The 14,746-nt window shown below is 37.9% G+C and overlaps 1 protein-coding gene across 1 annotated transcript; it reads left to right on the top strand.

Annotated features, from left to right (window-relative positions):
• The first annotated feature begins 2,656 nt into the window (after window positions 1-2,656).
• Window positions 2,657-6,926, top strand: LOC139737574 (uncharacterized). Its single transcript, XM_071648256.1, has 4 exons — window positions 2,657-2,844; window positions 5,135-5,296; window positions 5,844-5,951; window positions 6,662-6,926. The coding sequence occupies exons 1-4, from the start codon at window positions 2,705-2,707 to the stop codon at window positions 6,924-6,926; spliced, it is 675 nt and encodes a 224-aa protein (XP_071504357.1). The 5' UTR covers window positions 2,657-2,704.
• Window positions 6,927-14,746: the final 7,820 nt, after the last annotated feature.

Genomic DNA, 14,746 nt, shown 5'->3' with positions numbered 1-14,746 from the left:
TAAAGAAACAATCAGTCACTTTTAGAAACGACGGACAGAAAAAGAATAAAACATTGTATCAAAGTGTAGAAAAGCTAATAATAGTCAAGTTCGTGATGCCTATATTGACTTGTAAACATGTGACATTGTTGTTGTAAAGTATACATTCCATTAAGGCTCACAGGCCTCGTTGCTGTTTGTACACTAATGTTGATTTATTATGTTATCGTTTTCCTCTATCTCGATAGTAACAATTAAAGTAATGTTGTATGACCGTGTGATTTTGAGTCATAGTCACATACATTGTACTTGAAAGGTGTGTTAACACTGCCATGGCAAAACAAAACAAAACAAAACAGGTTTTCGTCCTAGAGAAATCTAGTGTACAATCACAGTTTTCTATCATCTTCCCTTGTACGATTTAATGTTTGCTGTTTTGATGTAAAATATATAGGCCTACTGCTTTTTGTGGCGTGTTACAAGAGGAAAATATATTAAATAATGTGTGCAAAGTAACGACATATATCCCATGCCTGCAGGGTATATAGTTTATTGAAAAAGTATGAAGTGTCACACTAACCGATCATGTTACAATGCATTGCATGAGGAAGATAAGCATATTGGACATATATTTTTACCTATAATAATGAAAAACGAAAGATGCAATTATTGAACAAATGCGAGAGAGAAATAGAGAAAACGGAAATGTACGATTAAGCAACATGTACAGATAAAGAGAGAGTAAAGGAGAGAGATGGAGAGAAGGGTTAGAGGCATATAGAAGGGGAAAGGGGCAGAGATAGAAAAAGATTGAGAGAAAGAGAGGGATATAGAGGGACAGAGAGGGGATGGAGAATGAGGTTGAAAGAGAAAAGTATGAAGATTGATGAGATCTATATGAACGATATATAAGATCTTTTTAAATTTGTTTATTCATTTATTCATTTCGACTATCTATTCAGAGGAGCTTGATCAGCGATTAAAAAAAAAGCTACACCAACAATATATATAGACACAGTGAATAGTCACATCATATTAAAAGAGTTTTCAAAGGAACGCGTTAAGCATAATAATTATGTGGGTTGGTACATTACGATGAAAAAAAATTCGATATAGTCTTTCTCAAGGCTATGTGTACATGATTTAGTGTAAAATGATGTACACAGAGCCTTGAGAAAGACTAGCAAATCTTTTTCTAACCCATCATAATGTTGTTAATGTTTTTGTATAATCATATTAAAATATAATTTGAATATCACCATACAAAAACATTAAAAAACTACTTAAAATAGAAATTATTTGCACAAATTATAATAATTTTAAATTAAAACATGCATAACATTAAATGCAGGTTAAGAAGGTAAAGAAAGTACAAATTTGTTCAAACAATGGCAGAGAAACAGTACCCGCGAGACGGGTACAACTGAAAACAAAATATGAAAGGAAGGAGAGTACAATCCATACAAAAGAATGACCGACATTTAAGTCCCCCTACATAACGCACACACACACACACATACACACTTTTGGGTCTTTATATGTAAAAAAAAAAAATCAAAACAAGCAAATAAAAACCACAACCAAACCGAAGGAAGGGAATTAAGGAAGGGGGGGGGGGGGGGAGGGGGTGCCTGCATTGTTTTTTGGCACCCCATCTGCCCCAACATTTCCCCCCTCCCCACACCCACACATACAAAACAATCAAGACCTTTATTCTTCACGTACTATAGAGAACTCATCAGATGGTTTCCCTGCATTCATTTCTTTCATAGATTGACCTTAAAGGGATAGTACAGTTCCAGTTGAGGTGGGGCTTCAGGTATCCAATGTTTTTCGATTATGATTTTTGAGATAATTATAACCCTATCAGGAAATACGAAAGAGCACATAATTCTAAGAGGAATTCAAAGTTTATTTGATGAAAATCGGTTTTGTAATGGCTGAGATATCCAAAATAAAGCGATCCTAATAAAAGGTGGGACAAACTTTTATTAGAATCACTTTATTTTACTTTGCTTTTGGCTATCTCATCCATTTCTTGTTTCAAATCGTGTCTCAATTAATGTCGGCCTAAACACACTTATACTTGTATTAAGGATCGTTTGAAAAAAAAAAACCCAAAGCAAAACAAACTAAAGCAAAAAATGCGCAGTGGCAGGGTCACGGCTAGAAAAAGAGATATAAGATTATATAAACCACATCGCTCATCTGTTTAGCTTATTTCTTCTCTTTATTTTCTTTTCTTTATCTCACTACTCTTCTTCGTCTGCTCACTTCATATTTTTCCCTTCTCACAAACCTGCTTCTTCTTCTACCTAATTTACGTTGTACTTCATCATAACTTGCCTTCTTGTTCACTTCTTTCACTTTTTGAGAGTACATCTTGTACTTGTACTCGTTTCGTATGTGGTTGAGTATACAAACGTATGGATCTCCACCGACGATTCTGACTACACAAAAATCGGAAGCTCATCGGTATCGTTCCGTCTGCCGACCAATCACGACGTTAGAAGTGAAAAGAAATAAGTCACGTGATTTCCAGCTGTGGCGCGCTACATTTTAATTCCGCGCGAAAGCGTTTAAAGGGACCAGGGATCAAGCGGAGATGCGGTACGTACGAGTGTGCATTCGTACACAAGCTATCAGCCACCAACACAAGGTAGCAAACGTACAGGAACAATGCTTGTGTGATGTACGAGTTTGAATGTGTCGTCCAGCCGTCTAGATGCATCGTCTACAACAAACATTTACGACAGTTTTTAATCAGATTTCAGGAGTGTTTCGGCAGGAACAAGTAAAGAAGCCACCGTCTAACGAAATCATGTATCAATTAGGGGTGCAACATCAACAGAACTTCGAAAATATGTAAGTAACTTGTTAGGTAGAGGTATCTACCGTAAACTAAGGTGTCGCTGCGCTTGCTTGCTTGCCAAATTGTAGAAACTACATTGACCATTGTCATGCATTGTAAACTAAGCACTTTATCGCTATCAAGTGATCATAGTAGTAGAAATACTAGAAATCTACCTGGTTGTAAAGATTCCTTGAACCCAAACACACAGACAGAAATTATCACTCACAGCAATTTCTGCAGGAGCACTTATCCGCACACAGTTGTACAGCTTTAATACACTGAGCATTGCTGAGCTTTGAACTCAACGTCACAAACGTAATAAAACTAAAAGTTAACAGTGTGTGTTGGTAGAGTCTAGACCCCTATATTATTATGATTTATAGCCGTGATAGGACACCATGTCTATAGACTCTATAGGGCCTGCGCCTACTTACAAAGATGAAGATGAAGCTGAAACTGTCAATCGGGGCATGGATTCCCAAACATGTCAACTTAAACGTCATCAACCGCAAGCCGCCCATAATTCAACCACAGCGCCATATCTGAATATAACTTACTTTATAAGGGAGGGGTCTGTGCTAAATTCGACCGCCTGCTACATGTAGAAACCTACAACTCACAACATGTACAATGTATATATATAAATGCTTTCACGCATGGTCGAACCTTGGCATGGGAGCTTGAACCGTGGTGCTTCGGTAGGTGCCATACTTTGCTGTAAAACCAGAAATATTCATGAATTGGATTTGGGTTGGAGCTGATGGCCTTCTTTGCAGCATGAAATTTTCGCAAACTGTCACTGGCATTCAGTGCATGTGAATGGTTCTAGTGTAAACAAGAACTTTCGTGTTAATTTTAATTTCACGAATCTTGGTACGTCAAATGTGGAAAATACAATGCATGCAAAATTTTCTGTTTTTACAGTACTGACTACAGGTACTAGTCTAGAACCACTAGTGCATGATAAAGTGTAAATCTACACTGCAGTTAAATTAGGTTAATTCCATTGTCAACAAACTGCAGTTTGTGCTGGCTAGACTCAGCTGCATGTCTAGATTTAGCTTAGAGCATTGCCATTGCTACATGTACCATGTGTGTGTTTACAAGTGCAGTGAAATGCAAGAGAATAGTTTACATTGTATTATCACTGCATTAAGAGAATAATTATTATCACTGCATTTATACAATACAATTGTAAGTTGAGGTTCAGGGCACAGCGCGTGCTCTCCATGAAGTGCTTCAAATGACTCGTACTATTGTACCCTTTTGAGTTTGCTCATACAGAGAATCACGACCCGCCGACAGCACATACTGTCACTAAAAGTGGTCAAGAGAGGTGTATAACTGTCATGGTAACCTTTGCTCATGGGAGCTTCAAGTTCAAACATGATAATACTGTAAAACTAGACATTTTTGCGTGCCTGTGAGGAGCCTATAGAGCCTATTCAGGAAAGTAAAATGCATGTGAAGTTCAACAAATCCCTGTATGAATTATTCAGGATCTAGAGTTCATGCAGCAGTTACTTGATGGTCGACAGTTCTTGAAAGTTTCATGCTGTAAATGTTCATGATTTTACAGTAGGCCTATGCGGAGTTCCTGCTGCAGCTTGCAGTACAATACACTGTTACTGTATATCGCTAGCATGTTCTCTTTAATAGCAAGTATTGTCGCAGTTGCACTCAGGACAGTTCAACCAAATCACAAGTGCCTTCAATCCAACCAGGTTTTGGTCACCACTTCCAGAGCACCAAAATGTTGAGTGAACATATACAGAGTTTAGAGCACTTTTGAATGAGCAATCCTGAGCCTAGCATGGAGAGGGGCTTATCTTTGATAGGGTGCTTCAATCAGGGCTTGATTGTCTGTTCCTACAGAGTTTAGAGCACTGCATAGGAGTGCTCTTGGAAGGCTCTCAATGCCCTCTATAGGTGGATGTGACATGTGGATCTATTAAAGTTTATACACCAGGTAACATTTTGAGATAATTGCATGTTATACGCTAGCATGCATGCAAACAATTCAATCAACGTTTTTGTGGCAGAACTTTTGCACTGAGTGCAAACAATTCTTGTTTCATGTAATTACAATACTGTACATGTTTGAAATACAGTGTAGAAATGTGGTTATGTGACCTGAAATATGCATTTGCTGCTGGCTAAATTTTTGAAGCTGTCATCATAGTTTTAATCTTTGCTACATCTAGATTTTCTTACCAGGGCAATACATGAGTCAATTATTGAGGACATTTCTGGCATTCTTGTAGCTCAGTGTGACTATTTTTCAATGGATTCATCATACAGGATGGCATGTGGCATCTGTTTGGAGCCAAGGCTTCGGATGGTGACCGGTCAGTGCCAGCACAGGTTCTGTGTTCATTGTATCTATGACGACAAGGGAGCAAGGAAGCGAGGTTTGGAGAGATGTCCGTCTTGTCAGCTGGATGGTGCATTCCCGGTGGCACGGTGAGTTAGTAACATCATTTTACTGCTTTTACACATTCTTACTGTCAATTTATATAGTAACTCACCCTCTGACAGCAAGGCAGGAGTGTAAAATTAAGAGGAAAACAAACTTATAGGACTGTGGACGAATTTGGCTGAGGTAGTTTTAAGCTCTAATGCAACAATGTGTGGCTATTCTAATTCTTATTTTGTCACCAGCAGACCAGTCAAGTTTCTGCAATTCTGTGGGAGGCTTCCTGCAAATTAGTTACCGGTATTCCTTCAGTGATGCATTTAATGCACAAGTGTCTCCCTCACTGCTCTTTGGGATGTTCCTACATTTGTAGTTTGTCATATGAACGTTGGCAGCCCTACACACATTTGTCAATCTGCATGGAACATGATGTTGCAAGAAAGAAAATCTAAATAGTGCAAATTATGTAAGTATAATGCAGTTGCCAGACATGGAGGTAATTCTTGAGATACATGTAAGTTCCTCATTTAAACGATGATAAGTGTGACTTTGAGAGTGTAAAATGTTACATATTGCATTGTGTATTCCCGACAGGCCAGTCATTCCAGAGGACATGGTAGAAATCCAGAGAGCTCTTGGTATCGGAGCGTGTGACGTGTGTGGAGAGGAGATGTGGCTACGGGAATTGAGTGATCACACAAGGTAACGAATGACGTCATTTGGCCTCTAATGATTAACCTTTCTTCATTATGCAGGACTGTGAACCCATTATCAAGTAGGATATGACAAAGGACATGTTCCCACCTACACATGTAAATGCATTTAGGTGGGAAAACTGAAGTCTTGATTGATTATACGGCCTTTAGTGTAAATACAGAAGTAACTATGCAAAAATTTGTATATCGATCTTGCAGCTTAAATGACATTGAGAAGATTTCAGTGCTTTTTCACATGTGTTTTGAGGGTCAGTCTTTTATTTTGAGCATACCAACCTACTCTACTGGTATATCGAGATGATTTTCTTAAATACCTGGTAATACAGAAACTCAGTTGGTCTGGATGCCAACCAAAATCTGAAGCTTCTGCAGTCATTTTTAGCCCCTTGATGTCTGTGCAATTTATCGAGATTGAGTATTGATTGCGTTTAGAAATCACCTAAACTCTTTGTGGACATGGACAATAATTCATATTTGGGGAGCTGTTTATCACTGGAGCTTATACAGTGGCACTTCCCTAAAATCAGTGACTCATTTTAATTGTCCCTTGTGGATTGTAAACAGGATAACGGCATAGCATATTTTTGAATTTTTATTTTTTGGTCCATTCTTCCCATGTTCTTTGACAAAAATCTTCAAACATGACAAATGTCCTAATATCATCATATTTAAATTCACTTGCCTTTATCACTTCAGTTTGTGCTTGAGGTCACCGAGGCCCACCGCATCACAGTTCCACACATCGTTGGGTGACAGTGTGCGACGCAGCGGGCGCAAGAAGAAGAAACAAAAGCTCTGCCGGCAGTCCAAGGGTGGGAACGAAGTCATGCAACTCCTGGGGGACTTTGGCCATGGGGTCAGCACTCGCAGCCACACCAATTCTCTTGGCCATTTGGACAGTGGCAAATCTTCAAAGCGCAAGCGTCGTTCTGCAGCACGCACCAAGCTGCGGCCATACTAGCGACGGTGATGCAAGACAGCTTTTTGAACAAGGAGACTGTCACGTACTATATGGTCATGTTATTGATGACAGAGAGAATAATCATTGGACTTCAGTAGAAGCTGCAGAGTTGAGTTACCTTGACGTTTATTCAAATGTAAATGTTGGGTGGTGCTACGTATACAGCAGAGTCAACCAGACATGGTCCGTAGAAGACCTAATGGAGGTATACACTACGCTATCCTGCAGAATAAAGCTGTATCCTGTTTGAAGATTTTCATACCTGGGGAATGATTGCATACTTTATATTTCATGTCCACATTGGAAAGAGAAAATACAATGCAAATGCAGAAATATTCTTGGTACGTAGTTTTTGTGGATTTCACACTTCTTTTGGCTTGCACAAATTTCAAAAGCCACAAAGATATTTTCACAATTTTGTATGCATACTTTGATCTGCTGAATTGTGCGCTTCATCAACTAATAATACTTCTATGCATGTGTGTATGCCAGTAGCTTTCTGTGCAGGCTTTATATTCTAATGGATTGTTTGTACAGTATGTAGACTGTAATCAAATGTGTGTACCTGTACTTGTCTCATGCACAATTGTCTACGGGCACGATGCACGTACATCTGTACACATGTTACGCTGTAAAGTAGTACATCAATGTTCATTGCTGGCTACAATGTATATGCCATATATCTTTTTTTGTGAATCGGTAGAAAACATACAAGTTAGCAGGTGCAGAGCGCAAATTTAAGAACCGGGAAAACGTTTTTGAGCCACACAGGACCAAAATATATGGCACAAAAATAATGTTTACAGTTTTACAATGTTAAATTCAGTTGTAGTATTGCATCCATACGAAGTTTGGAGATCACACACACACAAAAACAAACACAACAACAACCAAGAATAGCATCCAATATCCTACTGTATATACCACATATTTTGTGAGTTTTAAATTTTTCATGAAATTTTGTTGGTCAGGTGTATTCACAAATTTAACAACACGCATAAATATCAAAGTCTGTGAACCAGACACGAATGCTACATACATGTACAACTGGACATTTCTCTCTCTCTTCATTACTGTACCCCATATTGAGAATTTAACCACCGACGAAATTGTTTGGAAATCCCGATATACAAAAAATAAGACTCGCTAAATATATGGCATATACAGTATTTGTGAATAGAGACAATTTGATAGTGTGTTGCAAAGGTAGATGTCTGCAAAACAGACATACATATACGTGTACATTGTATACAGTGTACTTTTTCTGGGGAATTTAATGAGGCAGAGGGACTATGCTGGATATTCATCAATGGAATGCTCCAGATATTTTTTTTAAAACCAGGGATTAAGATTGAATTAATGCCAGCTGCCTGTAGATTGATGGAGGAATTGATGTGCCCGTTTCCATAACAATAAGTCTACCTTTATTGTTCAGTGCTGTGCATACATTATATGAACCTACATGTATGTTACTTACAAGTATATGTGATCAGAAAATGTTGAAATTTTATATTTCTATGCACTTCAAGTAGTACATGTTGTGTAATCAGTTTATCTAGCAAGAGCAATTTTTTGACATTGCAGGATTTAATCCATGATTCTGAGAACTTTTAACACTTTGCATTGCAATGATTGTTTCTTTTTGAAAAGACGGCAAAGGTAAAGCCTAGCCAGTTCTAATTACAACATAAATCTGTGCCAGGCATAAAACTAGTCTAAATGTAATGAGCCGTTTTAAAGCATTGCATGCATGGTTTATTGTATACCAGTATGCCAACTCTTGGTTTGACTCTTAATAAAGTCGCCTCTTCAAGAAAGATGTTTACGTGCTGATTACAGTGACTAAAATGAGTCCACTCTCATCAGGTGTTTGATATGCAGCAGTCATTTTCTTGTTTTTGTGAGGAAGACTGCGATAATGCAAAGAATGCAGATACCGATGATAATGCTAAGATACTATTTGCATCACTTTGCAATCAGAAGACATTTCAATCAATCGTATGATTTCAATCCATTTCATATTTCAAATTCCATTTTTACTTTCCAGTTACACAGAATTCGCGGTGTTTTTTTTTTTCTTTCTTTCTTTTTGCTGGGAACAACTTTTCTATGATTTATTTGTTCAGGAACTGTATATCTCAATGATGGGAGTGAGCAATGTCAAAATATTTGTTACTGCTAGAGAGTTTTAACAAAAATGCATCAATTATCTTCATAGGATATTATGTTGTAATGCTGATTGAATATATTGGACTATTTCAATTTCCTTCAAGTTTAGGTTTATGTACATACGTTAAATTTCACAGAAATTGCAACTTTTCTGTCCTGTCTTCATGTTGCATTCATCTCTGTGTCAGCTGCATTCCTCTGTTTCAGTTTTCCTGACATGCAGTGCTGTACAAATCATATTCTTGGAAAGTTGAAGCCAGTAAAATACTACTGTATTGATAAAACCTGGCCGGCCTGAAGAAAGGAACTTAACAATCAGGGTCTTTTCTGGTGTTAAGTTGACAAACTGTTCCACTGGCTACATGGTACACATCTCTTTGCCAAACTGTGCCTGTAGAAACATGTTGTGAGTTATAGACAAATGACACTCCACAGTGAAGTTTGATCAGTTACATGGATGGAGTGATGGTTGGAATGATGAAGAAAAGTCAATATTTATTTTTGTATTTATGTCTGTTGTCTTTCCTGTATGTAAGTATTGTGTTATACTATAGAAAGGTACATGCTTGTAAACTAAAAAATTAATGTCGTGAAAGAATGGCATAAGGTGCTTGTGGGCTGTGTAGCTTTCCTTATACTGTGATTTTTTTTCCTCCTGTGCAAAGTATTGTCCGTGTATTAGGAAATACCTGAAATTGGTTTGTTTATAGTTATGGAAGTATGATGCTATTTCTTCTACGTGTCTGTATTCATACATGAGTTATGCATGCATCTTTTCTAGGCAAAGTCTACTCTGTATGAGTACAGATGAAAAATAAAGGCAGTTTCACTTTTGTGTGATTCAAAAGAATACACATACATCTCATTTCATGTATGACTAAGTAATACATACAATCAATCTAAAGGCCATTGGGGTGGTATCCCCAATCATACTACTTTCTCACTTTTTACTTTCGTGTATGAGGGTGTGTAGTGTATATGTGACTGCGTTGAGACTTATCTGTATCACAGCCACAAAGAAACATGGACAGGTTTGTTCCGATATAACTTTGGATCTTTATTCTCTGTATGCACTTTACACATCAAAATATTTTTCTTTCAGTGTTATACTTAAGATTACAAATTGTAAAACAAATAGTAAAACTTTGCAAATACCTTTACATTTCAATAATCAGTGTTTCACTACCTTTCTTAATTCCATACAGAAGACATAAAAAAATATTGGAATATATGCATTACACAGAGCAAATCAGAGCTACAATGAACTTTTAGTAGAAACAGATTCGTCATTACTGGTACTGCTTAAACATTTGATACGAATTCTCTCTCTCAGGGATTCTACATAATTTCATCAATTTTCACATAAAAGGAAACTGAACTCTAAGGTGCATTCAGTCCCTATTTTTAAAGCATGCCAGAGCAGGTGTACAGCACATTTCCACTTCGGACCGTAGAACACTCTGAAAGCACAGTGAGCCAGAGCAAACCATGCCAGTTATAAGAGTGCCACCTTGCGACCACAAGTTGCCATTTAAATTCCTTTGCATCCAATGGCTGTTGGACTTCGGAAGGAACACGTTTCTTTTCACAACCACAAAACTCTTTATCCTGAAGACAATTTTCAACATTTAGTACAGAACAAGGTACAGCTATTCTTGTGTGGTCCCATACTTCATGAACGTCCAAGTTATGGCAACGTACATAAACACACATACCGGTAATCACACTTTATATCATGACATTTAAGAGAAACAATGACAAAAAGAAATAACCTGTTGCATCCCAACATCAGTACAGATAGAACATCTCGGCCCCGTTTCATAAAAGATGTTAGGATGACAACTCTTGCTGGAATGGCAACTTCCAATAGCAACAGCCAATCAGGAAGCTGGATTCTTGTCATTGCCATGACAATTGCCATTCCAGCAAGAGTTGTTATCGATCAACCTTTTATGAAATGGGGCCCTGGACCCCCATGCCTCTTTGTAACATTTGCAGCTTCAATACTGCACTTGGTGGTTTGGTGGTGGTGGTGGTGATTTTGGTGTGTGTGTGTGTGTGGGGGGGGGGGGGGGGGGGGGGGTGTTAACCTTTGCATACCCATGGGCCTACTACTTTCTGTAGTAGGTCCACGGTATACCATACTACAAAGACATTAACCTTCCATTACACTTCGCTGACTGATTTACAAACCACCAACAACAGCCAAATCTGATCACTACTATGACAAGTTCAGTGCGCCTGTTTGAGCCAGCTGACTTAACCTAAATTAAGTGTAATTTCTTCATCAATTTGCGAATTTGCTGTTAGCTGTAAGATTTCTCTAGAACCCTTATCCATCCTAGGACTAAAATTGACCTCAATCCATCATTGGTCACTCGTGGAACTAGCCAAGCTCTAATTCAATAAGAGGGGAACTCCACTTTTGCACGTTAATGCCTACTTCTGGCAGAGTTAAATTTCAGGTTCATGGCTAGAATTAGCCCCATTGACACAGCCACAGCAAACATTATTTCATGTAAATTGTAGAGTAGCCTGTTTAGACCTTCGAATAATGCCATATCATTCCATATCTCCTCATCAATAGATATACAAGTATACAGCACAGATGCAAAGTTGCAGCAAATAATGCGTTTACCGTATGTCAAATATCACCTGACGCAAATTGCACATACAATGTTACTCGGCAAGAAGTGAATACTCAGTAATGATGTAGGCTTTCTTTCTGTTACCACAATTACATATCATATCGATTTCCTTTTTCTTTGCCTGTTGCTGCTCAACAGCTTGCTCTTGGCATGAAAACAGGGATGCCCAAAAACATTCCTTCTAAGATTGATGGTCTTCTGTTGTAAGCGAAAGATGGTAAACACAGGAAATTTCAACTTGGATCATAACCCAATGGTTCACTGATTTTCTTATGATATGTTTACATATAGAGGGCTTTCACATGTCTGTGTGTACATGTCTTCATCCTTTACCTGTCAAAACCTGTAGGGAGAGTGCAAACTGTCCCCCCCCCCCCCCTTTGCATTGGGCTCATATTGAGACAAAAGATTCAGAGTTACCAACAGTTCACCACCATTCAGATCATCCCACAGTAAATTTTGTCAAAAAGAGAGAGTAGGCTACGACATTCAACATGACACAACAGGTTAATTTATGTGGACACTCAAGTCTGCTCAGATCACTAAGTTGGGATTTACGCAAACAATGAATAATTCCCTAATTCCAAACACGACTTCTTCAACCTGAGAAAAAAATGCAACATTGAAGAATCTTGTTATGTGAGGATTGTTGTTGCAAAACCAATAATATTAATGGAGACCACCACATCAATAAGGTTACCACCCCATGTTTATGGCAAGCTGCCTAGATTTCTACTACACAAACAACTGTAAGAAGGAAAGGGTCAGGTTTTTTTTTCTTCAATATATTCAACTTAATGATCCCCTTTGATTAGTTTTTCTGATAAATCCTATGAATCCAACCTGCATACATCAGGTAATTGACAGGCAAGCAATCTGGTTGTCACTAACAACCTTTATGGTGAAGTTACATGAATGGTAGTAAACCTGTCTATACATCCTTACGAGAAAAAAAAATATGAGATTTAAGAACAGAGGTATTCAATATGACATCTAGACTCACTGTTTTGTGTGTGGGTGTGTGTGTTTAGATATATAAATCTGTCTAGAAGACACAAGTTGAGTTTATCTAAAAACCTACGATGCATGGGATGGGCTGAGTTGTTCAGTTTAAATGGAAATATTGGGAAGTAGAGAAGGTGTCATTTCAAACCAGAGACATCTGGACTGTACAGTTAACTCCTTTTTCATTCATGGGAAACACGGCACGCATGATATACAGATGGATAGGGGATGATAGGAATAGTTTCAGGGATAACACATGACTCAATAACTCCATAACGCATAGTATCTGTTTACAGTGAGTATGGAGTACACCTATATAAACAATCGTGTAGACATACTGTATAATCATATCCCATGACGTTGCATATGTGAATTTGGCTTGACGCTACCAATGAGACTACAGTCAATGTTGGAAGAAGTACAATGGAATGTTCATGAAATTACCATAGCAAAAAGAATCAGCACAGCAACGCATTTTCACATGGAGTCAAACAGTTAACTTCCACCGTACTCCAGCACAATACCAAATTTCCGCAGTTGTAAATGCCAACTTTACTAGCTAAACCACTGCCCCCAACCATTCTCAACCGATAAGAATGAAGCCATATCTAAAAACATGATCTCCCTCTGAGTTGAAGTCACAGAAAACACTTTGGATAGAAGTAATGATACCACCAACCCCACCCCCCCCCCAAAAAAAAAAAAACAGAGAAAGAAAAGGTGAATAAAAACATGCTGAGAAGATACCTTTTCAAGTTAAATGGATACTTCCATGACTGTGTCATCCTCTGAGCTCTTAGCATGGCAAAATTGCGAGGATTTCTTTAAAAAAAAGACTCCAAACATTGTTGAAAGAGAATTGTAAGTGAAGAGAAATTAGTAACTCCAGCAGAAAAAGGATGAAAATTACTTTTGCTGTTACTCATCTGTGATGCCATGATTTTTTTTTAATTTCCTTCAAACAATTCCTCACCATAATGCAAATACAGCTCAACATTTTTTGTAAGGTCCCTGCTTAAAGTAACCAACATTTTACTCAAGGGGGTCAAATGCTAAGCATTAAAGTAAATCAGTGTCAGTAAATACATATATCTATCATTTGATAAAAGAATCTGTATAAATGCCAAAACATTAAAAAAAGCAACAACATACGGCAGTTGACATTGACTCACACACTAAGAATTCATAAAAGCGCTCTGTCCATTCACATGTGGTGCACAATAAATGATAGCATGTAAAACATTTTCATGGTGACATTGTTATTATGTAAGATGTGCGTAACAAACTTACATTCACGACATGTACTGGTCTTGACATTATTGTGTAAGATTCAACACGCATATAGAATCTGCTCGACAAACTGCCTTGCCCTTTTGTCACAGCAGTTTGACACTTTAACATATGAACTTGTGACAAGACTTGGCAAGCTGCAGCAAAGATCTTCACAACTACAATGTACCCATCAAAAGAACTTGTCCATACATTATCTAGCAGACAACGGTGTTCATAAAATACACAGATAAGCCCAAAAACCCAAGCAGCTGAAGGAAATGTATATTGATCCTTCAAATTAAGGTATCTGCCTTCAGAAAGAAAAAAACAACAACACAAGCACTATTTGATTTGAGAACGTGATGTAAAGACGAATGTCGATAACAATCAGGTGATTCACGAAGTACATGTATAACACAGATTTCTACTGACGTACATTTGCAAGGTGATTATGAAAAGTGAATCACTGTCAAAATTCTTTGCCTGCATGTACTGAGTTGACAAGAGAAATTTACAGTTCCGTCTTTGATCATGTGACTAAACTCCACTCCAGCATGTGTGCTAAACAATCAGTTGATCATTTGCACAGTGCATCTGTACACACCACAATTACACAGCCACCGCTCTTTACACATGAAATACATTAATCACACTTGACTTGTTTTGCACTTGGCATGAAGTTTCATTTTTTTTTCCCTCTCTGATGTGGCAGTTCTGGTTAACAAG

This window comes from Diadema antillarum, unplaced genomic scaffold (assembly GCF_040938485.1).
Source record: "Diadema antillarum isolate AM-2024a unplaced genomic scaffold, OU_Dant_1.0 seq00000696_RagTag, whole genome shotgun sequence".
In the NCBI taxonomy this organism is placed as follows: domain Eukaryota; kingdom Metazoa; phylum Echinodermata; class Echinoidea; order Diadematoida; family Diadematidae; genus Diadema; species Diadema antillarum.
The sequence above is the reverse complement of the archived record's forward strand: the minus strand, read 5'-3'. Positions and strand labels throughout refer to the sequence as shown.

Coding starts and splice junctions, on each gene's coding strand:
- LOC139737574 (XM_071648256.1), top strand. CDS start 2,705: ATGCATCGTCTACAACAAACATTTACGACAGTTTTTAATCAGATTTCA. Junction 2,845..5,134: donor CAACAGAACTTCGAAAATAT/GTAAGTAACTTG, acceptor TTCATCATACAG/GATGGCATGTGGCATCTGTT. Junction 5,297..5,843: donor GGTGCATTCCCGGTGGCACG/GTGAGTTAGTAA, acceptor TATTCCCGACAG/GCCAGTCATTCCAGAGGACA.